Raw genomic sequence first — 25,380 nt, forward strand, 5'->3', positions numbered from 1 at the left:
TAAGGCACAGTATAGTGTGTGATATAAAGTATATAAACAACAAGGTAATCAATCACTTCTGAAACAAAAAATAAACAAAGACTATTGTTTTGTTACTGCAACAAAAGAAATAAATATAATAGGTGATTTTGATTTACATCAATTGTATTTATTTCACGACAAGCTTCAAGTGCAAAATATATCCCAGCCTTTTGGACTTTGTTACTAACTTTGCTGACAAAATGATGAAAGCAGTCTCTACTTCTACAACATGAAACATTAAACATTTCGACAGAGCACACTATGAAAATAAGCACAGAATGCCTGAACTATCAACCGTTAAGTTTAGGCATACATACAGCTGCTTTCATCATGTGACAGACATCAGAAACACCTTTTGTTATTGGATGTAACATAATGTTCAATATTTCAAGAAATACCACAAAAGTTTGTCTGTGGACATTTTATTCTGGAAACTGGAAGGCCAGACACATCAATAAGGGAAAATGAGACAATTTTTTGGTCTTGTATTTACAAACTTACTTTGCATTTCAATTCTTTGACAAACAGTAGAAATGGTGTTTTGTTTCATTCTTTAGTACAGCTTTAATATCTATGTGTTTTTCCCTCAACATTTATTATTAAATGCTCAAACTACTGAAGATTCTGTATGCAAAAATAAATTACATTATTTTTGCAATGACTACTGACAATTTGTAAAACACTTAACATTCTAGTAGTTTGCTCTGCTTAAATAAAAATAAAACTAGATATATATTAGTTTCCAGTACATAGAATTATAAACATAAATCATAATTTCTGCCATTATTTTTCCAAACTCCAATAACACAACAGGCAATAAGCTTGGTACTTCAGACAATCAGTTTTTCATGATTATAAAGTGTTAAACAACTATAAGAATATAAGGAAAATGATGTTCTCACCCGAGACAACTTCCTTCCAAGCAGCTCAAAATCCCACTGCCTTCATATAGCAAATTGGAAATTGTTTACAAAGTAACAAATATAAAATATAACACTGCCTTTTAATGGCAAATTCAAAATTATTTTCAAAGTAACAAAAACATAAAAATCCAAACAAGCAAGAACAAAAGAAGGACAAATGGCAGGAATGTGTAGACTCATTTAATATTGAAAGACAGATTGCTATAAAGAAAGTTATACTTTCACTTAACGTTTCTGACTTCAGTCAGGTCACAGTTTAAGGCACACTTTTTTTTGGTAATAGACAAATTTTTTAAGAATTCACAGTATAAAAAATAAGGTGAAAAGTGCCAAATTATAAGAAAGCAGTGAAGTTTAGAACTTCACCACATTGGTGGTACTTCCTAAAGTGGATTAATCTTGAAATGAGTCCCAGGCTTGTGGCTACTCATAACTGGATCGGCTCTGATCATTACTGAACCGTATGGGTTGACGGTAACTGTCACGCTATCATCCGTCTGAAAGGTTCCCAGGTCCTTGTGCTCAAATAACTCTCTTATCTTGTAGATGGTCCCTGTATGAAAGCCAAGTTTTCTGGGTGTAGTTGTGTAGTCATACGGTATGCCATGAAATGGGCAGAAGAAAACTGCTGCAAACGATCCGTTTGCGAGTGGTTTTGTCCACACCTGCATCCTGGTCTCCTGTGGACAAAAACAGAAAAACAAATAGCTTCTTGTGAAAGAAAGAAACTATGAAAAATCTGTCAGAAAAAAATATTTATCAATCAGCAAAAAGTTTCTTGAAATCCTTTTATCCACCTGCCACTTTTCTGGTTCGGATTTCAATGGATAAACCTGGTAATGTTTCAATGGATAATCCTGGTGTATGATGATTGGTTACACCTAAAGGAAGGAGCTTGGTGGTTTCTGACTGGTGTCCCATAGGAAAGATATGGTTAGTAAGGGATTGCCACCAACTATGGACTGAACAATTGGACAGTTGGTAAACAGCAGGGCTTGAAATCATGATGTCACTGCTTTTAATCCTGTTCAAGCCAATAATGCAAATTACAGGTATACCATCCAACAATTTCACAGTGGCCTTTAATTTCCCATGTTATGTCATATGTCTGTACTTGTCATGGGAGAAGGCACATCCTTAAGTGATTCAGCATTTGGATTGGGTAGACAATTTCACTGTGACCCACCAGATCAAACTAGGACATAGTTTAAGCTCCTTCAAAGCAGCATTCTATGTTTAATTCCAGAACCAATATGAAAGCATACCAGAAATTGATAGTATCAGGATAGCCTATCCTTACTTGACTTGTATGTAAACATACATCGGCTTGTATGTGAACATACTTGACTTGTATGTGAACATACAACATGACTTGTATGTGAACATACAACTGCATCGGTTAAAAGTCATGGATGCCCAACTATGAATCATGCCAATATGTTTTTTTTTTTCACAATTTACCTGCTATTGAGCAAGATTATATTTGCAACTAATTTATTAATCATAAAACAATTTCAGAAGAGCCCCCTCCCTCAATCTGCCACCAAACTACAGTTGAGTAAGTTGTTGAAAAATCTAATTTATATTGTTTCTTCAAAATGTCTCAACTGGCAGATCATGTGTTTCCATAGTTACTCACGTTCACAATTCTCTGCCCCATTATACCGAGAGGATCCTGGTCCACTGCGATGATTTCTTTGTTCTTTAAGATGTCCTCGGCCCACGCTGGTAAATCTCTCAAATCGTTTGACATTAACAGTTGCGCTGCCATAATGGCCCACAATGCCATCTGCGTTTTGGATTGTTCATAGCTCAGGGCATAGTCACCTATAATCAGCTAAAATTGGAATGAAAAAGGAAACCACAAAGACTTGATATTATGGTTACATTTAATAGATCTATGAAAAATAACATATGGCACATCCGTCTAGTGGAGTTCATCAACATACCAACAAAATGAAAGGTTGCCAGCTGTTACAGACTGGCAGTGACATCACAGACTCAGGGCCTCTTTACGAGAATTTAAGTGTATGATACGAAGAAATTTAACTTGTTTTCCTATCTTTTGACACATTTTTTGTTTCAGTTCAAACTTGATAAAAACAATGAAACGATCTATGAAAAATAACTTATGGCACATCCGTCTAGTGGAGTTCATCAACATACCAACAAAATGAAAGGTTGCCAGCTGTCACAGACTGGCAGTGACATCACAGACTCAGGGCCTCTTTACGAGAATTTAAGTGTATCATACGAAGAAATTTAACTTGTTTTCCTATCTTTTGACACATTTTTTGTTTCAGTTCAAACTTGATAAAAACAATGAAACGATCTATGAAAATTAACATATGGCACATACGGCTAGTGGAGTTCATCAACATACCAACAAAAAGAAAGGTTGCCAGCTGTTACAGACTGGCAGTGACATCACAGACTCAGCGCCCCTTTACGAGAATTTAAGTGTATCATACGAAGAAATTTAACTTGTTTTCCTATCTTTTGACACATTTTTTGTTTCAGTTCAAACTTGATAAAAACAATGAAACGATCTATGAAAATTAACATATGGCACATACGGCTAGTGGAGTTCATCAACATACCAACAAAATGAAAGGTTGCCAGCTGTTACAGACTGGCAGTGACATCACAGACTCAGGGCCCCTTTACGAGAATTTAAGTGTATCATACGAAGAAATTTAACTTGTTTTCTTATCTTTTGACACATTTTTTGTTTCAGTTCAAACTTAATAAAAACAATGTTTTTTGAAAAAGTTAAAAATCATTTACAATGCCTGGAAGTAAGTTCCAGCCATCTAGGGTTTTTTTTTTAAGCTCAGCCCCAACTATATTGGGGGACATCTGTGCAATTCAGAAAGTGTCCTGCATTTTGCTCATCAGGTTTTGGCAATCCCAACATGATATCGTTGAAGAGCTTGTTACAGTGCATACTGCAGATTATGTCATTGGTCTTTAATGCAGAGAAGTTACTGCACTGGCTCTATAAAGTGAAAATGTCTCAAAAAATGCAGGCGGGTCAAAATTCCTTAACTGTGAACAAAACTAATCAACAATGTTTCAAAGCTTTACATAAAAAAGAGAGAGCAGTGGAGCTGTGATGAGTTGACAGAGAGTAGGGGAAGGGGTACACTTTGGGGGAGAGATTTCAATGTTTGGTGACATTATGTAGGTAATAAACATTACATATTAAATATTTAATGACAACTACAGTGAAATGAATCACCCCTTCCACTCCATATCTGTAATGTAAAAATAAAAAAATAAAAGTTTCTGTTGAAGAAATAAATTTCTTACCTGATCAGGGTCATTGTACCTTCCAGGGCCAGATACATTTTTAAAGATGACTTGGTTTTTGGCAAAGTTTTCGATAATAGACGTCACTGCATCCCATGAATCTTGCACGTCGCGACCGTTTCTTATGGTGTTACAGTAGTTGAACATGGTATCCCAGTCTGGCTGCAGAGATCAAATGGAGGGCAAAATGTGGAGAAGCTGTCTTTAATTACTTACATCTAAACGTTTCAGACACCAGTTGAGCTTCTAGGGGTATGGCGGAATAGTTTTCATGGCTATTAAAAGGTGACACTCAGGTGGCACTGTGGCAGAGTAACAAAAATGACAGAAAGATGTTGTACCTAACAATCTTCACATTAAGACAAGCTGCGTGACCAAATTGAACATATTAGTGAAAATGATTACTTTGAGAATAGAAGATTGTCTAATTCTATTGTCTAATTCCAATGAAAATCTCTTCAGCATGGTAGGGGGTAGGTTGACGAGTCTGTGCATTACATACAGTACAAATAACACTGGTATGTGATGCAGGAATCAAACTCAGTAAAGTCCGCTACTAGACTGGTTGGCTTGCGAGGTTAGCAAGAGTATACAGGTCATGAGACCTCTATGCTCAAAGAGTCAGTGCCCCCATCCAGGACACAGTTTCTCCCGCCCACCCTTGCCCATACCCGTAACATTATTAAAGTTAACATTCTTACTACAGGCAGACCTACTCCACATCCCCAGTTAGGTTAGGTGCCATATGGATGACTTTATTTTGGAAGGGTGATGAATGTCAATATTGGGCAAAATTTGTGCTAATTCATTAGTCTTTTAGAGAAACAGTTTGGAAGGATTTTCCCATTTTCCCAATTCCATACTCTCAATATTTTGGGCAAAATGTGCAGACAGAAAGGTAACAGCTACTGTGTTATTCATCACTGCTGAAGAACTGTTGGTGTGTCCAATCACATACTTATAAGTCAGTTTGAAAGTATTGTGCCGTACAGAAACAAAATGTTAGGAAGAACACTTGCTCACATGAGGACCAACGTGGGGCCATTCACAGGAAAACACAATAGGCCGTCCAGTTGAATTAAGAGCCCTTGAAAAGTTTTTGAAGCCTGCAACATAATGTAGAGAGAAAAAAACTCTTTATAAATACAAGTCAATGTATCTCTTGAAACTTTTGAACCTTAAGACTTTCTCATTTATGCAAATTTATGTAATGAGATTATGCAAAAAGTTTCTATTTCAACGTATGCATACATTGCAGACCAACATACCTTCACTGACAAGCTGACCTCTTGGTGTATGACAGGTATCCATCTTAACAAAATCAATTCCCCATTCAGCAAACGTCTTTGCATCATCATCTATGTGCTCGAATGTCCCTGGAAACCCTTGGCAAGTCTGGTAGCCCATCGACTCATAGATTCCAATTTTGAGTCCCTTGGAATGAACCTACCAAAAATAACAGTATGGACAGAAATAAATTAAATGTATACTATAGTCAGGAGGTCAGGAAGCTTATGAAGCAAAAGTGAAAATAAAACAATAATTAATCATAAGCCCAAAGAACATTAACCTCGCTTGATTTGGTTATGTCATTGGAAAATACATACTGGATTCTACAGGCCTACATTATTGCATGATGGTGCCAATATGGCTAGACTGAAGTTATTCATAACGCATTAGAGATATAAACACCACTATTTACTTTGTATTGTTTAATTTAGTTTGTTTTATAACCTTTCGTTTTGTAATATTTATATCTTTAAGTGAACACCGGGTTTCAAATAATGTGTCAATATAACACAGACTGAGGAAGGCAATGCTTTTCTTGGCTTCATCCGGTAATTCCTCCTACACCACAATACCATTTTGATCAAAAAAAAATTACAAATGGTGATAAATGACCTAAGTTTTCAAACTGTTCAATAAATCTCTATAAATCAGGAATCAATTATCATTATAAATATTCAAAATTGTCCAAGTGAATCCAAAGCTTCAAATATCATCAGCATTTATCCGAAATTACAATTATGCTAGAAAATGTCAAATATTGGTCACTAATGCTCTTACTTCAACAATCATTTGTCTTCATGTGATTTCATGTCTGAAAGAAATTTGCCATCCTCAAAACATAATTTTGGCTACAAGAAAGTTCTGCAATGTCTGTGAATAGTATGGAAGTCACAACATCCAGGAGGGTTCTCTGCAAGACTTACAGCAATGTTTATTATTCTAACACTGCTAATCCGAAATGGCACTGAAACCAACTCTAGCTCTAACCTAGAAAACACAGACAAATGAGTGAGGTAGGGCGACAACCATTGTCAACTAGACTCTAATATCAGCCACTTTCACTACTGATGCATCAGGAAGTGATATCAACAGGGTAATCCTATGCATAATCCTAATGGGGAAGAACTTAATTTGTAGACAAATCAAAACCATAAAGCTTCAAGGTAAAAAAATGAGATGAAATTTCTTACATAATCTGCTAAACTTTTCATCCCATTTGGGAACCGTATGGGGTCAGCGATCAATTTCCCAGACGGATCTCTTTCCGTGGCCATCCAACAATCGTCAATGTTAACATACTCGTAGCCAACATCCTTGAAACCTTTCTCTACCACCAGGTCTGCCATTGTGCGGATCAAAGCTTCACTGCATTTTTGAAAGAGAAAATGGCAAATATAAATATTTGGGGGCCTGTTGCCACATTAATCTTGTTTTGTTAAAATGAAAAAGTAAAAAAATGCTGATTGTTTTCTGAAACCTTTGGTACTCTCATCATGTTTCTATTGCAGAATGATTTAACATTTCTTTTTGTGTCAAACACAAAATATGCTGTGTGGATGAGGAGCAGATCATTGCATTTTTTTGTTTCATATCCAATTTTAAATGGAAGTCTGAGATAAACAGACGTATCTACACATAAAAGCGTGAATAGCTCCTAAACTAATCTTCAGCATTAAACGAGGCAGGGCAAAATACAACAACACCTATCACATAAAGATGCACAGTATATACACAATCAAAACAGCCAGTTCAGTTCAGTTAATATATTTCACATATATACATACAAAAACAGTGCAGTAATGGTATATACAGGAAACTAGAAAAAACAAAATGTTTCTCAAAGCTAGTAACCCTAAAGAAAAAGAAAGAAAATAACAGAACAAAGTAAGAAAGAAAAACAAAATGTACAAAACAAAATTGACAATAATATCAATCACGGTACTTGGAAGTTAGATAACTCTTTAGTCGATACCTAAATGAAGCACATGATTTCGAATGTCTAATACCAGTTGGGAGATTATTCCATATTTTACAACAGTAATTGTTTAGCAGAAACTTTCCATGTTTAGAGCAGTGTCTAGTGACAGAGAAAAGTGCATTTGTTCTTGTGACGTTTGGGATATCTGACCCAAATCTTGAGTGTACAATATTTCGAAAAAGACATAAGGCAGTGCATTGTTAACGTACAGTACCGCCCAGATTAAATAGGCCGTGGCATCGTGTATTGTGATGCCCTTATAGTTTTCTATCGTGAAACCTGAATACTGTAAAGTTTTGTAAACGCTACAACTATATACGATACACCACGATCACACGCTATATCATGATACCAAGCCTTCCCGATAGCAAACATGACTGCTACATTCACGCTTATACGTAATATTGTGATTTCAAGCTGAGTGCGTCACGATTCGGAACTTCGTTTGGGCTTTGGGTTTTTATTATGCACGCTATTTCGTTAAATGATTGGTTCAATTGTCATTCGTGTTTATGTTATATCAAAGAGGACAATAAAAGAAACACAATGGTGAAAAAACTGTTCAAATATCTTTTTCGGTTAAAGAGATATTCAAGTGTAAAGTTTTATCAGATTGTGTAGAAACTGCTGAAATCTGACTAGCTGTGATGTCACATCCTCACATTCCTGAAAAGTCTTTGTTTTTTTTCCTAAGTATTTTGTGAGATTTCATGACTTTCAACCAAAAGATATGTCAGGAGATCTCATATTTGTCAAAGGAAGTATTTGAGATTAAACATCTGAAGAATTTTTGATTATATTATTTTCAAATGTGTTAAAAAATGTAAATAATTTTTAAAGAAATATATTCACACATGTTAAGGAAGTGAGGATGTGACATCACACCCTCACAGTTAGTCTTTCTACACCAGTCATTTTCAAAGAAATTTTGATCTTCAAAGTGTACTATCTCCTTAACAGAGCATGCTATCATGGTAGTTTCTTCACTGTTCTTTTTGTCCTTTTGTGCTCTTTCATACAAAATAGACATGTCAAACACCTGAACCAATCCTAATATCGTGTATCAGGAAGTTCCTACGGTACTGTGCGAGAATCGATCTTTACAGGAGTTTCGCCTTGAAAATTTGTTGAAGTCAGCTCACAACTTAAGTAACATTTACATATTAGTTAACAACTGTTTTTGGTTAATTGGGTTTCTATTCAGTGTTTCTTTTCCCAACTTTTTTGTTAGTTGTAGAGGTTATGTTCCACGGAGGATAAGTTTACTTTGAATAGTTGGCAACATTTTGAAGAAATAATAAAGTATTACTAAGCCTTTCTTGTGTGAAGTTTTTATATAATATATCGTTGGTTCCAACAGAATGAAAAGGAATAAAATCCACCCAACAACTTTGAAGCAGGGCCGGTTAAAACAAAACATGTTTCTCGACCGCGCAAGGGGCCTCCCTTTTCCTGATTCCTGAGTCTCTATTCGGATTACAAGAAATCTTACTATCCTTAAAAATTATTTTGTAAAGGTTGCCACATATTCCTACCAGTATTTATTAGCGCATGAAAAGAAGAAAAATGGCAGCCCTTTTTTTTCAGATCTCAGTACGAGAAACATGTATTTTATTTGGATAATTAAACAACTTTCGTTGATGTGGTTAAATAAATATTTCCCTTCCCTAGCTATATGTCGATCTTCATGAAAACAAACTTTTTTGAAAATGGATTTTGAAGCTCAGTCAACAACTTAAAAAATGCTTACCGTTAAATACTGTCGTCAAAAAATACATTTCGTATTTATTCCAATAAAGATCCACAAAGGATAAAGATGCTTCGTAGAGCTTACTAAAGAGAAATAGAAACTGCATGTACATGGTCATTTTAAGTATCCAAATACTTTACAAAGAGATTGAGTTCACCGAAATACCCCTTTTCCCTACCACCTGAGGAAAACCATCTTTTATAAATTATAGTACCATACAGTACTTTACATTTGATACAAAAGTTTCTTCTACAACAGCTTAGCAAAATTTGTCGCAATAGGTTGTAATCCATAAGCCTGTGCGGGTTTCTCCCATATTTGTGGTCACTTAAGCGTCGTAATAAAGAGATAAAAAAAAATAACTGATGAATATTATTATTATTTGAAACACCCTGTTTCCCTACCACCTAAGGAAAACCATCTTTTGTAAATTATAGTACCATACAGTACTTTAAATTTGATACAAAATTTTCTTCTACAACAGCTTACAAAATTTGTCGCAATAGGTCGCACTAGGTTAAGTTTTAACCGCAGAGCACAGTACCATTAATAATTTCCATATTACACAAAAACTTACACTCTGCGTCCAGATGGCCGGAAAATGTACCACCATGTAATGAAACTTGGGCAAGTTCGAATGTCGATGACTTAAGTTCCGTGACCAATGTTAATGGGAATTATGTGTGTAAAAAACTACATAGAAGTTTTACGTAAGCGGAGCGAATTTCGGGGCGGCTCGTTGATTGTGAGGAAGCACTTATCTAAGCATCAATATTTGTGAAAAATATCATAAGGTTTTTCTTCAGAAATTATTTTTGACTAGTAATTGGAATCTCAATTTTTTAAGAAGTACTAGGTCTAAACCTTATCATTGCATTTTGGGCGAATGTGTATTTAACTACGTTATATGATACTTAAACACATGTTTGAACAAAATGAAAATTTCAAGTATTACCACATAAATATTCAAAAAAAAAATATACTTTTGTTGCATGTAATGGAGGATTTGGTGAAACCATACATGTCTGAACTGATTACTGTTTGAAAATTCTAAGAGGTTCGTGATCAACTTGACCATAGAGTATTTTTAGAAAATAAGTTTGCTACCATACAAAACTGTCCGACCAAATGCAAGTAAATGACTTCATGAAATTTAAGTAAAAAAGCTTCTGACAGAAGTTATGACCTATTTTGTATAATTTTTAATGTGCGCGTCAATACGGGTTGACATCATGATCCCATCGATTACTGGGGTGTCAGCCCCGCTAAATAACGAACCTTTTTGTCTATTATGGATTACCAACCCTTTGAACTATTATGAATAATCGAACCCTTTTACCAATTATGAACAACGAACCTTTTCACCATTATGAATATCGAACCCTTTTACCAATTATGAACAACGAACCTTTTTTTTCATTATGAATAACGAACCTTATGAACAATGAACCTTTTGCTCATTATGAATAGCGAACCTTATGAACAATGAATCCTTATGGATGAACCTTATGAACAATGAACAGGTCTTATGAATATAGAACCTTATGAATATCAGGCTGTTATCCCCGGACGGTGAAAAAGCTAGGCATATTCAGCGTTACAATGCATATTAACCCTATCCTAGCATTTTGGGACGATTTGCTAGTGCAATTAAAGCCTAGGCTGATATTCATGCATACAAGAAGTTCAGAACGGAATGTTTTTTTTGAATAGAGAATATTTTGTGATCGCTCTGTTTTTAAAGAAGGAGTTTGTATGAAGGAGTTTGGACGATTACAGTTTGTTCATTAGGTCTATCGTACTAGTTTTGCGATTATGAAACTTGTATGTTGATTGACACTTAATTTTGGTGACACACTAAACTTTTTGATCAGAATTTGAAATGAATCTAGCGTTGTATTGATGATGTAATTTACTGCGGAATGAAGTCTTCCCCAATTCTTTCAAGTCATGATGAAACGATTGATCTTTCTGCAAAGTAATTCACACTAAAACGATAACATTACAATTAGTATAAAGTGCCAGTGAAATGATTAACACACCATCACGATATTATGACCACGATGCGACGCCCGATATTACATTAGGTATTTGCTATAGGTCTAATGGAAACGATATTACGATAGACTCCTCATATTTTGTTACGATACACGATGCCACGGCCGATTTAATCTGGGCGGTACTGTATTTGTAAGCAAAAGTACACATTTTGAAAATATGAACATCATTGACTTTGAGGACACCAAGAGTACTGTGCAGAGTATTAGTAGGAAAACGCCAGTGGTTGAATGTGATAATTTTTAAAATTTTATTTTGTAGAACTTGTAAAGGCTTTAGAACGGAAATATTGGTCATACCATACATTTCCATACTGTAGGATATCCTAGAGTTAGAGTAGACTAGTGCATAGTAAATTTATCTGGAGAGCGACGGTGAGTGGAGGTGAACATCTAAGGCGATAGAAAATGCCTGTGTACATGATAAGGCTGTTGCAAAGGTCATGTGGCTTGAAGGTCAGTTATCATCAATAAGAAGGTCAGTTTATCATCAATATTTGGCACAAGTTGTTCTACAGATCTGAGTATTATTAAGAGTAAAGGAATCTGGGCAGGGATGGAAATCATGCTCTCTACAGTTCAACTGAAAAACATACCTCAAGCAATTCTTTGGGTCCAGATCGCAATCAGTTCGCCATCTGAATCTCACCCAAGCTTGAAATCCCATCGGTGGTAGCCTTGCTAAACCATTATCTAAACTAAGTGTTAACCTAGCGACCATCAAGGTTAACACAATACTTAGTAACATTCTGAAAGACATCTTGAAATCTGGAATACAAACATACAGTAAACTTTATGGAAGCTGATGAATCATGGAACATAGCCTCAGGGGGACACCTGTAGGCTGTACATAGTTACCAATAAACTATACTAGATAAGCCTTGTCTTAACTTTAATACTTCATATTATTTGTAGTCGTTTAACATTGTGTAAAATGAAATGCTCAAACTTGCTGAATTGTTACAGCCAACAAAGTCATGTTAAGCATGGACTACACGTATAATGTTGGCCGTGGCTATTCTTACAACTAGTTGTAACAATTATTTATAAACTATTCTTACAACAAAGGCGAATTCAAGCGCAGTAAAGTAAATAAAGCAACTGCGCATGTAGTAGGGGTAACCTAACCCTAACTTTAACCCTAAACCCCAATCCTAACCCTAACACTAACCGAAAATTATTGTTACTCCTGGTCGTAAAAATAGTACTCCTGTCATAAAAATAGCAACTGCGCATGCGTAATCGGAAATTATTCTTACGAATAGTCGTAAGAATAGCCACTTTGTATAATGTTAGGAGAACAGGCCCACTCATTACACTTACATCGTTATAGCTTAGGTCCCTAGACCTTATGTTTGTTGTTTATGTAGGCTTAGTTCTAAGTTAGGCTAGCCTACATAACTGTTATGTAGCAATTGTTAGGCCTGACGTTAGGAGCACGTTCCGAGCTAGGGCCTAGCTCCAACAGTTGGAATCACCTGGGATGGGATGTGTGTGACCTGGGCAACAGAACTGTAACCTGAGAACGAAATTACGTTATTAAAATATTCCTCATTACTTGTTACCCAGTAAGTATATAATCAGTCTTTAGACAAACCCAGTAGCTAGATTGACTGCCCGTGAGTGTTAACTAACCTCACCTGATTAAACCTTATCGTTTGTTTGTTTACGCCTCATTGAAGGTAGCAGCCACTAAGAGCAGACACTAACAGCAGCCACTAAGAAAAGAAGGACAGTAAGACATGACACACAGTACTACAACTGCGGTCGTGTGTGTTTGTTATAACCAGTGTTACCAGCGACAGTTGACGAAAAAACGCTAGATTGGCGAAAATAAAACCCCAAACGCGCTGTATATACGTAATGTGTAATGATCAGAAAAATGATTTTTTTTTTCAAAATCGATTAACTTTAGTTATGGAGCCTACTAGGATGTCCGGATAGCACCACATTAAAGTAGAACGGTACTTCTTTCACGTGGTATACCTCTACCATCGGTAACAAAAATGATTTCTTGACCAAAAATGGCCATAAAGTTTTAACCCCGATACGGACATCTCTAAACGCGCTGTATATGCGTAATGTGTAATGATCAGAAAAATGGTTAATTTTTATTTTTTTCAAAATCGATTAACTTTAGTTATGGAGCCTACTAGGATGTCCGGTTAGCACCACATTAAAGTAGAAATGTTCCTCTTTCACGTGGTATACCTCTACTATCGGTAACAAAAATGATTTCTTGACCAAAAGTGGCCTTGAAGTTTTAACCCCGATACGGACATCTCTAAACGCGCTGTATATCTAAGGTGTAATGATCCAAAAAATGATTTTTTTCTTTCTTCAAAATCCATTAACTTTAGTTATGGAGCCTACTAGGATGTCCGGTTAGCACCACATTAAAGTAGAAAGGTTCCTCTTTTACGTGATATACCTCTACTATCGGTAACAAAACTGATTTCTTGACCAAAAGTGACCTTAAAGTTTCAACCCCGATACGGAAATCTCTAAACGCGCTGTATATACGTTATGTAACATAATTCGTTTAGAGGTGTTGGCCCTATTGGACATTGCGGTATCCAAAAATACCAACGACTTCATATTTTAACTGTAACGGGACCCATGCAGCAACCTCAAAGGCCCAATTGCCCACACAGGAATTAATCATTTTTTGGATCATTACACATAACGTATATACAGCGCGTTTAGAGATGTCCGTATCAGGGTTAAAACTTTAAGGCCACTTTTGGTCAAGAAATTATTTTGTTACCGTATGTAGAGGTATACCACGTGAAAGATGAACCTTTCTACTTTAATGTGGTCCTATTCGGACATCCTAGTAGGCTCCATAACTAAAGTTAATCGATTTTGGAAAAAAAAAAATCATTTTTCTGATCATTACACATTAGATATACAGCGCGTTTAGAGATGTCCGTATCGGGGTTAAAACTTTAAGGCCACTTTTGGTCAAGAAATCATTTTTGTTACCGATAGTAGAGGTACATCACGTGAAAGATGAACCTTTCTACTTTAATGTGGTCCTATTCGGACATCCTAGTAGGCTCCATAACTAAAGTTAATCGATTTTGAAAAAATAAAAATTAACCATTTTTCTTATCATTACACATTACGTATATACAGCGCGTTTAGAGATGTCCGTATCGGGGTTAAAACTTTAAGGCCACTTTTGGTCAAGAAATTATTTTTGTTACCGATAGTAGAGGTATATCACGTGAAAGATGAACCTGTCTACTTTAATGTGGTGCTAACCGGACATGCCAGTAGGCTCCATAACTAAAGTTAATCGATTTTGAAAAAATAAAAATTAACCATTTTTCTTATCATTACACATTACGTATATACAGCGCGTTTAGAGATGTCCGTATCGGGGTTAAAACTTTAAGGCCAATTTTGGTCAAGAAATCATTTTTGTTACCGATAGTAGAGGTACATCACGTGAAAGATGAACCTGTCTTCTTTAATGTGGTGCTAACCGGACATGTCAGTAGGCTCCATAACTAAAGTTCATCGATTTTGAAAAAAATAAAAATTAACCATTTTTCTGATCATTACACATAACGTATATACAGCGCGTTTAGAGATGTCCGTATCGGGGTTAGAACTTTAAGGCCACTTTTGGTCAAGAAATCATTTTTGTTACCGATAGTAGAGGTATATCACGTGAAAGATGAACCTGTCTACTTGAATGTGGTGCTAACCGGACATGCTGGTAGGCTCCATAACTAAAGTTAATCGATTTTGAAAAAAATAAAAATTAACCATTTTTCTGATCATTACACATAACGTATATTCAGCACGTTTAGAGATGTCCGTATCGGGGTTAGAACTTTAAGGGAATTTTTGGTCAAGAAATCATTTTTGTTACCGATAGTAGAGGTATATCACGTGAAAGATGAACCTGTCTACTTTAATGTGGTGCTAACCAGACATGCCAGTAGGCGCCATAACTAAAATTAATCGATTTTGAAGAAGAAAAAAAAAATATCAATATTTTAAAACGTTTAGGCCACTTTTGGTCAAAAAAATCGGCTTTGTTACCGATAGTAGGTATTACACGTGAAAGAAGAAATTGTTTTCTTTGATTTGATTCTAACCGGACCTCCTAACTACGTCGATAACTCAAATTAACCGATTTTGAAATAATAATACGTTTGGATCATAACACATTACCGCGCGTTTCGAGCTAATTTTCCCATTTGCATCCCACTCCTGCAGGGTCGAACGGTTTGTAGCCATCGAATTTCAATAAATCAAAGTGTTACTGGCTGTTTTTTCATACCACGTGTAAGAGGAATAACTTAACATCGTCATTGTACCCCTCTTGACTGTTGCATATTCTCATAAATTAATTGTTTAGACATTTGAAAAAAAAAGAAAAAAAAATGGTATAAAAATTGCCGCCATTTACGCCTTTCTCCACAAGATTTGGTAGGATCACAAGTTTCAGTTCAATATGGATGCAGATTTCGTCCACCATTAAATTCCAAAATTATATTACATGAAAGAGCAACAACTCATCTCTCATATGGTGCAATTATTGGCATTTTACAGTATTCATAGCGTTAATTATTATCGCTTTAAAACAGGTACGAAAAAGTAGCAGTCTTGTTATTGTCCGCTAATTTAGGCTGCCCTTAGTGGCTGCTGGGGATCCACTTTCCCGCCACAGCGTACCCAGCGCTCGTCACAGTGTACAAACATCAGTGGCCAACGGCGTGTAACGTTGATGTATACACTATTGGCTGCTGTTAGTGGCTGCTCTTAGTGGCTGCTACGTTCAAACAGGTTTTGTTACCAATAACAAGAAAACTTTTAATTCGTGTCCAGTGTTGGGGCTATAATATGCCAACCTTTTCTTGTACTGTTTCTGTTGTTGTTGTTGTCTACACGGAAGTGACTTATTACTTCCGTGGTCTGCTACCTTTCATTTGCTGGTGTGCGGACGTACGACTACGAGCGGATAGTTGGAAGTAGAGTCAGCTTTACCACGGTTTGGTTAACTAAGCTTGCATCTTGAATAAGCTCACCAATTCATGTCGACCTGTAGACTAGCTGTAACATTATGTTCTTTGGGGAATTGCCTACGGTTCTAAATTTAGTCAGTAGGCCTATACTCTAACTTAGGACAATGCCACATAACACTATTTAAAAGTTAGGCTAGTCATTAACTTAGGCTTACTGGATTAAGTTTGGCCTACGGTAGGCCCCAGGGGAGTGTGTGGTATATTGAACAGCATCACCCTAACTGTGTAAGTCTAAGCCTTCGTCAGAGTTGATGCCAAGTCATTGGTTGTGTTCGACAGGTCCTAGAAATGAAAACTCCTCAACCTCAAGGTTGAACAGGCATTAGTCTGTGGTATATAATGCTTCAATGCTCCATCTTTATTTGGAATCCATCATGTGACTGCATAAGTGCACTTGATCACATGTGATCTTGTTTGCTGGTATTGCGTGAGAGCGGCTGGCACCGTGGGCGGCTCTCGAACATTCTAACGTAGTGCCTGAAACAAGATTGACAGGAGCAATTTTCCCAAAATAACACCCGAAGTTAAAAAAAAAGTATTTTGGATCCTGATTATGAGATATTTCGGACATGAAATCCCTATTTTAAAGTTGGGTATATGCCGCTTGGAAACCTCGGCAAGTGCCGTTTCTGGCCATCTAGAGGGTTTGTAAATCCCAAAATTTTCTTGTACGCTTCGCGCCAACTCATGGTGGCGCTACGCTTAGATAGTCAACAACGTCATATCCCCCCACTCGGAAGTACGGATCGCCGCCCACGGCTGGCACTATCAGTTCTGCTGGCACAGTTGCTACAGTACTATTATGCTAACATAATGGAAGGTTGGAGTATGCAAAGTTTTGCAACATTTCCATTCTGATTTGAAGAACACTAACAATATTATGTTTGAACATATTCCTTATTTATGGAAACAATCATGTGTTTTACCTATTGTAAGGTGACCAGATGTCCCCGATTTTCGGGGACAGTCCCCGATTACAGTGTGCTGTCCCTGATGAACAAGTGTCCCCGAAAATGTCCCCGATTCGTCAAAATGTTCAGGAATTTTGAAAATATCCCACATTATTATTAAAATGATTGTAAAAACAAAATTTAGTCATGTGTGCAGTCGCAGAACAGAACTAACCAGTATTTCAGGTGGGCCAGTGTAAAGTGGAATATGCTAGATCGATCTAGCCTAGCAATCTTTCGTAAAGTAAGTAAATTTCATCTAAGAAAAAGCTACATTTTTGAAAATAAAATTGATTTAAAAACTGCCTCTAAGTATCACCATTTTACATCTAAGCCAATTAGGCACTTGAAAATTTTCCAAACGGGAAGGGGACACCCCCTCCCCTTAGACCCCTCCCCATATCAGTCACGCAGTAAATGCCCCTGATTCCAGTCAGGTAAGTATGGTCACCTTAACCTATTCCTATAAAATCAGTAATATCATGTATGAATGACTTGCGCCCTGTAGCACTCGATCACGTCCGTGCCAATGAAGGTATGTGAGCGTTTATTTTTAAAACATTTTAATCCTTTAGTAGCTTTACAATTTGCATACAATTCTGGTCGCAGCTGTGAAGATGCCATCCATGTGATCCTTGACAGGCTATACTCTCACTTAGAACATTCTGGTAATTCTGCACGGGTCATGTTTTCAATTTTTCCTCTGCCTTTAATACTATTCAACCCCATAATTTAGTATCTAAACTCTTAAAAATGGACATTCCTGATGGTTTAATTAAATTGATTATGACGTATCTGTACACTGCAGTTTGTGAAACTTAGTCCCACCTGCCGTTCAGATACTATTATGTCCCATACATCGGCCCCTCAAGGGCTGTCCTGGATCCTTTTCTTTTCTCAGTATACATGTCTGATTGCAGATCTCTGTCGAAGAGGTGCCCTCTCATCAAGTTTGCCGATGATACCGCCATAGCTGGACTCATTCATGGAAATGATGATAGGGCATACCTCCGCCAAATGCAATCATTCATGGACTACTGTGACTCCAACTTTTTACAATTAAATGTCTCTAAAACAAAAGAAATGGTCATCGACTTTAAACATAATGTTATTCCACCACCGACTGTAATTATTAAAGAGAATGAAGAAGAACGTGTGTCTACCTATTAATATCTGGGAGTGATTTTCAACAATAAATTGACTTGGACGGATCATGTTGACGTCCTGGTTAGAAAGTTGAATTAGAGATGATATTGTGTGAAAAAATGTCACTTTTTAATGTGCATACAGAAATTTTAGATATGTTCTATAATGTTACCATCTGTGGGGTTTGGAGATACTGCCTCATTTGTTGGGGTGGTAACGTTAGTAAGACAGAAAGGGATTGTGTTGACAACATCATTAAAAAAGCTGAAATATAAGTAGGGGGGTCTCAGTCTGCTGTTGATTTTGTCTACCAGTGTCTCCTACTGTCCAAGCTCAACTCCGTTTGGGACGACTGTAGTCACCCATTTCATGTTCAACTCAAATGATAGATTAATAGATAGGGTTATTGGAAGACTAAGTCTTCGTCAACTTAAGACTAACCGGCACAGCTATTCATTTATCCCTCGTGCAATAAAACTTTACAACAGCAATTTGAATCGTTAGGTGGTTGCCTAGTCCTTGGATGGGTAGGCTCTCTGTCTTAACAAGTTAACTTGATCTTACGTTCTTTAGTTATTAATTTTAATATGAATATAGTTTTATATATATTTTTGTATTTCTTATAATGTGCGAGTATCAAAATTTCTGATTTTATGGAGCAATAAACAGTGGTGTAGCCAGGATTTTTGCAGTGGGGGGGGGGCGCTATGGGGCTTGACCATTTCCTGGGAGGGCGTCTTGTTACTATCTGAGTGGAGCGCCACCATGGGTTGGCGCGCAGCGTACAAAAATTTTTAGTTAAAAAGGCCTCCTAGATTGTCGGAAATGACACTTCCCAGGCCTTGTAAGCAGGGGCATCAATCCGATTTGAAACCAGGCTTGGCCGGTTTTAACCGGGGCAGTTTAAACCGCCCGGTTTAAACCAGTTAAAACCTGGTTTAAACCGGGGGTTTTGACCACCCAAAAGTGGTCAAAACTGGTCAAAATTAATTTTGTGCATAAACTGACAAGTTTGTCATCCCAAAAGAGATTTACATCTACAGTACTGTAAGTATCTAAACCAAGAAGGCCCCAATCAAGCAATGTTCAAAGGACACATGTGGAATACAGATATACAGTATTATTAAAAAGTAGGCCTACTGACACATATAAATTGAAGAACTTTGATTGCCATGAAACTTCCTAAGTACAATCTACAGTCTAAAGTTAAAATGAAATTGAACTTGGAACAACTAATTTACTACAGCTCAAAAAAGGCATGTCAAGACTTCTGTTGATTTATCAGTGCAGTGCAATTCTGCTAATAGGTATAAACCCCCTATTGGCAAAAAAAAAAATGAAATTTGGTCAAAAAGTACAATTGGTGTCGGACGAACAGTACATCTCCCAAAAATGCCAACTTTAAAACATCTGTTTCTCAACACTTGTTCCAAATTGAGCTACAGTACTTAACTTGCATCATTCAATTAGTGAAAAGATACAACTAATATGTCTGATACTAATTATCAACATGTTAATTACATTTGGCATATTCCCGCTACATTTGTTGGTTGGTGTTCAAATATTTTGCACGGGTACCTGTACATCTGACACCAACCATATAAAGGTGATTTCTTGGAATTGCAACCATGCTGATAATTGTATGCTGTAGTGTAATACTGAGTGTGTTTACTAATTATACATGACTTAAAAACTAAACTGTTCACACCCAACAGATATCTGAGATTAGTTTTTCTGTTCTTGACAATGCAGTTCATGCGAGACTGAGTGAGTTCGACACTGAGCACTTAAGTGAACCCCATGCCCCCTGTAAGTAAGGTTGATGAATTATTCCTCGATATGGATTGATAGGCATAGTCAGGTGATATATTACAGCCAAGTAAAACAAAAATCCAACATATCGTCTTCAACTGAGCAATACCTTCCAAAATTGTCTGAAATGTTTGTCCAGAATTACGGAATTGCCCGGGCCCAGCACATTAATGAATCATTACCATGAACACATTGCCTCAATCCCCTGAACTGCCATCCACTTGGGTCACAAGTTAAAAAGAAAAATTAGTTTATATTCTGAGCAACTTAATAGTGCTGGCCAGTGGCCACTCTCAAAATCATTCACACTACAAGCAACTGTTGATAATACTACAGAAATGATGTATGCTACCAGAAGAGGAATTGACATCAATTGAAGTCTTGATTTTAGATGAAAATGGAAGAAAAACATGCTAGGAACTTCATTGATACTGCCCCCTTCCCCGCAGAGAGAATACCTTAGTACAGATATTATGAACACTCCAATGGTATGCATTATACTTCACACTACCAAGACCATCTGCAAAACTTTGTCGAGAGCTTCCGAATTATTTTTGAGTTTTGACCGGTTTAAACCTAGTTTTGACCGGTTTAAATCAGGTTTAAACTGCTTTGTGGTCAAAACAGGTTTTGACCGGTCAAAACCCAACCCTGTTTGAAACGTGGGGGGGGGGGGGGAAGGGGGACGTAATTGATTAGAGTATACTGGCAGCAAGTACTACCAAAGCGGAGCGCCACCATCGGTTGGTGCGCAGCTTATCAAGAAAATTTCAGATTTCAATACCTGCCAGATCGTTGGAGATGGCACTTGCCAGGCTGGACAGCAGCCATCTACAGGTAGTTGCGTTATTTTGGGAGAAAATTACAAATTATTCACTCAGGAAATCTGCAATCAAGTTCATGCGGCCTTAATTTTTGGTAGATTATTTCTGTTATTAGTGATTCCAATTGACATGAACATAAGAACCCAGAACAAGTTGACAATTGATGCGGCGAACTGGAAACCCCAGCCCCATTTTGCCCTATGATTCAGGATAGAATACCCCTCATTTGTTCAAACCCATGACTAACAATCTGTGAATAAATTTACTTCAAAATGGGCACATTATATTGCACCAAGTCTGTCAAGGAATGACCCCAGGGCCTCAGATATAGGCCTATAGGAACGTTGTCCCAAAGTGTCCCCGGACATATAGGCGAAGGAAGCTATCCGCCGCGACTGTATGTGAGTTTCTTGACTTGCCTTCCTGGGAGACATACCACAAAATGGTGCATTTCCTAATACGCCATTATTAATAATCTAAATAAGTAACTAATTAGGCATAGTCCAGATCCGAGTTTGTATAATGAGCTTAGCGCAAATTTGACCAAAAGTCGTCATACGCCAGCATGTTAAACCACCAATGACCAATGACCACCAATGTCCAATGGGACTGTGTCAGTTTAAATGTATTGCTAGGTCTACGAGAATACATTTCTATGAAATTTGAAACAAGGATGGCAAGACAAACCATTTTAATTATATTTTCAGGACCTCACACCTGCGCATGTATTGTCAGACTTAGAATAATAGCCTACTGCTGGTCCGCGGTCGAATGGTCGTTCATGAGTGGTCATCATGGAGATTCGAGACCATTCATACCAATGATATATTTTTCGCACATGTAATTGTTTTTTCGACACCCAAAATCCCAGTGGGAGGGCGACTGGCTATCGCCCCCACACACAACCCCCTTGGCTGCGCCACTAGCTTAAGTTTTACATACTTACTGACTCTACTTACTTACTCTATAGAGTAATGTTTAGGTTATCCAAGTTCTTCTGGTTAGGTAGTTTCCTGTCTGGTGAATAGGCAAACAGCACACCATATGGTCTTTTTAATTCTATAAGAGAGTTCATGGGACCTTTAACAAACTCAGTACCAGTCGAAATAATTAAGAACAGCTTAAAGCATCCAACAGTCACCATATGTGTAGTTTTTGTTGAGTTTAGTAAAGCAGATCATAAAAGGGAATTCAGATCCTATTACAAGTCTTTATTAAGCGCAGCACATGGCTTCTGTTTTTTTATTGTCTATTAACATCTTGACCTTGTATATAGAGACCTTGCAAGTTCGTGAATTTATATATATATCTGATATATTCGTTACTACTCCAGTCTTGCTCATAGCCTTAGTATATTTGAGTCTGTTCAAATTTATGAATCATAAATTGATCCTACTTGGTTTGTGAAAGGAAAATGAGGTAAGACGATTGTGTTTCATTGCTTTTTCAATTAAAATTAAATGGTAATCGGGCTGTGAAATGAAGCAGATGGAGCTACAATAATAAATATGTAATTTAATTTCTAACTTTGACTGATTGAATTGTAGGTGGTGGAGATTTGCATACAAGAAACAAAGGTCAGGTTTATGGTTAATACCAAAGATGAAATCAGTGTATTTATAGTCTATCGTTTCGTGAACGGTATTAGCAACAAGCATCGTTGACTTCTGGCCTCATACAGTGTCAAACCAAGGAAAGTGATACAGTATAATGTTTGTAGTAAGGGGCAGGGGGCCGGAGGTGATAGTGACACATTCGTAATACATAAATCGTATTGTGTTGAAAACAACAAGGTATGTCTGTAGTATAAATTGTAACACACATTGGGTTCCAAGACGTATCGCAAGACAAAGGAAAGTTGTGAAAGACAAATAACTTGTCGTATTTCCGTTTTTCCTTGGAAGGACTAAACTTTTAGTTTGATACAATTATCAGCATTTACTTTGGAACTTGGAATTGTTATGTGGGTCTTATTTACATATGAACTGATTTTTTTTCAGACTAGGAATTTCGCCCTGGTTTGCTCTATGGATTTTGTTGGTCAATTTTGTTGGTCACTTTGGGTGGGAATGGTAACTCTAAAAGGTCACTGAAGTTTAAAGGTAGCTGGTACTGATGACCTTTGACCTACTGTAATTACAGCTGATATTTGTCAATATATAGATTTTTCTTTCTTTTGTCATGTAAAGCCCAGCTGGAAATGACAGCGCTATGACCAGTATTCGATGGGCCTTCAATGCCAAGGCCTGGAAACCAACACAGTCTGAGTGGTTGCTAATGTCGCAGTGTATTGAACCGGAGGAAAAAACAAGAATTGGACAATTTTACTTCCAAAGAGATGCAAAGTCTAGTATGGTAAGAACTTAACATAGTAGGGAATGAAGACAGTCTCTGGCACACAGCTGGATTCAGTCTGGATTCAAAGGAGGAGTAGGTGGGGTAAGAGGGTAAGAGGAAGGGGAGGCGGAGATGAGGGGGTGGAGGCATAGGCATAGGAGCCCAATTAGATTTGTGGGGGCTGTAACGACTTTCCCCGAATAATATAACCAACACTTTTTGCGCGCTACGCGTGCATTCAACATCTTATTGTGCATATCATATAGGCATGCTTCGGTTATTACATCGCATGCAAATAACATACAATAATTTCCCGTGTTATTACCCTTCCATATTGGTTAGAATTATTGGGGAAGTCAGTACAATAATAATGATAATAATATCAGTTTAACCATTGAAAAACACATTGCAAATTATTTTTCTTTCAGTAGGTGCCTGAAAAATTCTCATCATATCGCCCAAATTTTCACAAAAATTTTTGGTGGGGGGATGCAGCCCTAGACCCCCCCGCCTCCTACACCTATGGGTGGAGGTGGATTGCAAATATTAGGCAAGAAGACAGGGACATTTTCCCATTGTCTCTTTCGTGTTTTAAGGCAGTGCATGTGGAGTGTGGACTAGCTATATGTCATATGAAAGCATATAAGGATAGACTTAGTTAACTTTTTGAAACATTCATAGCAAAAGGCTTTATTTCGAATATTGTGAATTTTTATAACAAATAATGAAATCTTTTAGTTCAAATCATAAACTTATTGGTCAATATCATTGGTCAGTTCCATTCGTTTAATCAGCAAAGCAGGAAGCTACAATAACTGGAATTAACCGATGGAAGGCTGCTTTACAAGGCTCATTTGTCTTTTGAATGTATGATTCCTTCCAGAGCAGAGTTTCAGCCAGATGTAGTGAGTAGAGAGTCCAATTTAAGGCATGGTTGAATTTTATTGAATCCATATCTGTTAATATCATGTTCATCGCGTCATGATCACATATCTCCAGTGCTTCAATCACTCCATTGGCTTCCAGTAAAACAACGGTCAATTTATAAGCTCCTCCTCTTAACGTACAAATCACAACACTCCCTTGCCCCTGGTTACATTACAAATTTAATTCCTCAGTATCATCCTCAACGCCAACTTCGCTCGTCTACAAAGTGTCTTCTTGCCACCAGCCATACCCCAAACACAAAATTTTATGGAGAAAGAGCCTTCATCTCTGCTGCACCTCATCTCTGGAACAATCTACCATCTTCAGTTCGCAATGCACCATCGGTTGACTGTTTTAAGCGTCTCTTAAAAACTCATTTATTCCAAAATTTACATTGATTTGACTTGCATATTTGTGTACTTGTTTAAGCGCTTTGAGGCCTAATTTGCATAGAGCGCTCTATAAATATTTGCTTATTATATCTGGGCCAGATAAAACTTTATATGGTTGATATAAAGCAAAATCCAGATAAAATTTTATATGGCCCATATAAAGTTGTATATGGTTAAATTTTATTGCATCCATATGTGGGCTAGATAAAACTTTATCTGGTTGATATAAAGAATATCCAGATAAAATTTTTTATGGCCCATGTAAAATTTTATATGGTTGAAGTTTATGGCTTCCATATGTTGGCCAGATTGCACTTCATCTGGATATTTTCCTGCAATGAATAGCACAACGCAATTTAGTATCAATATCTACATGTAGATGTTGATACTAAATTGCGTTGTGCTATTCTTTTATTTAATATATTTGCTTTGACAAATAAGTTCCAGGAGGGCGATAAATGTTCCATTCAGTATCAAAGTTCAGTCCCAAAATATGTTCCTTGTTTCCATCCGTTCCAAAAATTCTTCCTTACTTCTGACTGTTCAGTTCACTATAGAATCCTTTGCTAATGTCCTGACATCAAAAGGTTATTGTTTACGAATCTCCATCACCTTCTCT

At 37.0% G+C, this 25,380-nt stretch overlaps 2 protein-coding genes across 8 annotated transcripts in view; one reads left to right on the forward strand and one right to left on the reverse strand.

Annotated features, from left to right (window-relative positions):
- Nucleotides 1-126: 126 nt before the first annotated feature.
- LOC139980030 (alpha-N-acetylgalactosaminidase-like) lies at nucleotides 127-13,088 on the reverse strand. 5 transcript variants are annotated; one of them, XM_071991385.1, is made up of 8 exons: nucleotides 12,972-13,088; nucleotides 11,928-12,099; nucleotides 6,737-6,911; nucleotides 5,525-5,702; nucleotides 5,280-5,362; nucleotides 4,257-4,418; nucleotides 2,584-2,781; nucleotides 127-1,624 (listed from the first exon to the last, which is right to left on the reverse strand). In XM_071991385.1, exons 2-8 carry the CDS (start codon nucleotides 12,089-12,091, stop codon nucleotides 1,328-1,330), a joined length of 1,257 nt encoding a protein of 418 aa, XP_071847486.1. In that variant the 5' UTR covers nucleotides 12,092-12,099; nucleotides 12,972-13,088; the 3' UTR covers nucleotides 127-1,327. The 5 variants fall into 5 exon arrangements, with proteins under 5 accessions (XP_071847486.1, XP_071847487.1, XP_071847485.1 ...); XM_071991386.1 differs by having other exon boundaries at nucleotides 12,967-13,022; XM_071991384.1 differs by having other exon boundaries at nucleotides 12,897-13,011.
- Nucleotides 13,089-16,128: 3,040 nt separating this feature from the next.
- Nucleotides 16,129-25,380, forward strand: part of LOC139980031 (L-aminoadipate-semialdehyde dehydrogenase-phosphopantetheinyl transferase-like) — a 39,860-nt gene continuing 30,608 nt past the window's right edge. The window contains exons 1-2 of one of the 3 annotated variants that reach the window (XM_071991387.1): nucleotides 16,129-16,319; nucleotides 23,295-23,460. In XM_071991387.1, coding sequence (XP_071847488.1) covers nucleotides 16,192-16,319; nucleotides 23,295-23,460 — 294 coding nt within the window. In that variant the 5' untranslated portion in view covers nucleotides 16,129-16,191. Of the gene's footprint in view, nucleotides 16,340-19,212; nucleotides 22,525-23,294; nucleotides 23,461-25,380 lie in introns of those variants that run through there. The other 2 variants (XM_071991389.1, XM_071991388.1) reach the window with 2 other exon arrangements.

This window comes from Apostichopus japonicus, chromosome 14, assembly GCF_037975245.1.
Source record: "Apostichopus japonicus isolate 1M-3 chromosome 14, ASM3797524v1, whole genome shotgun sequence".
Classification (NCBI taxonomy): Eukaryota; Metazoa; Echinodermata; class Holothuroidea; order Aspidochirotida; family Stichopodidae; genus Apostichopus; species Apostichopus japonicus.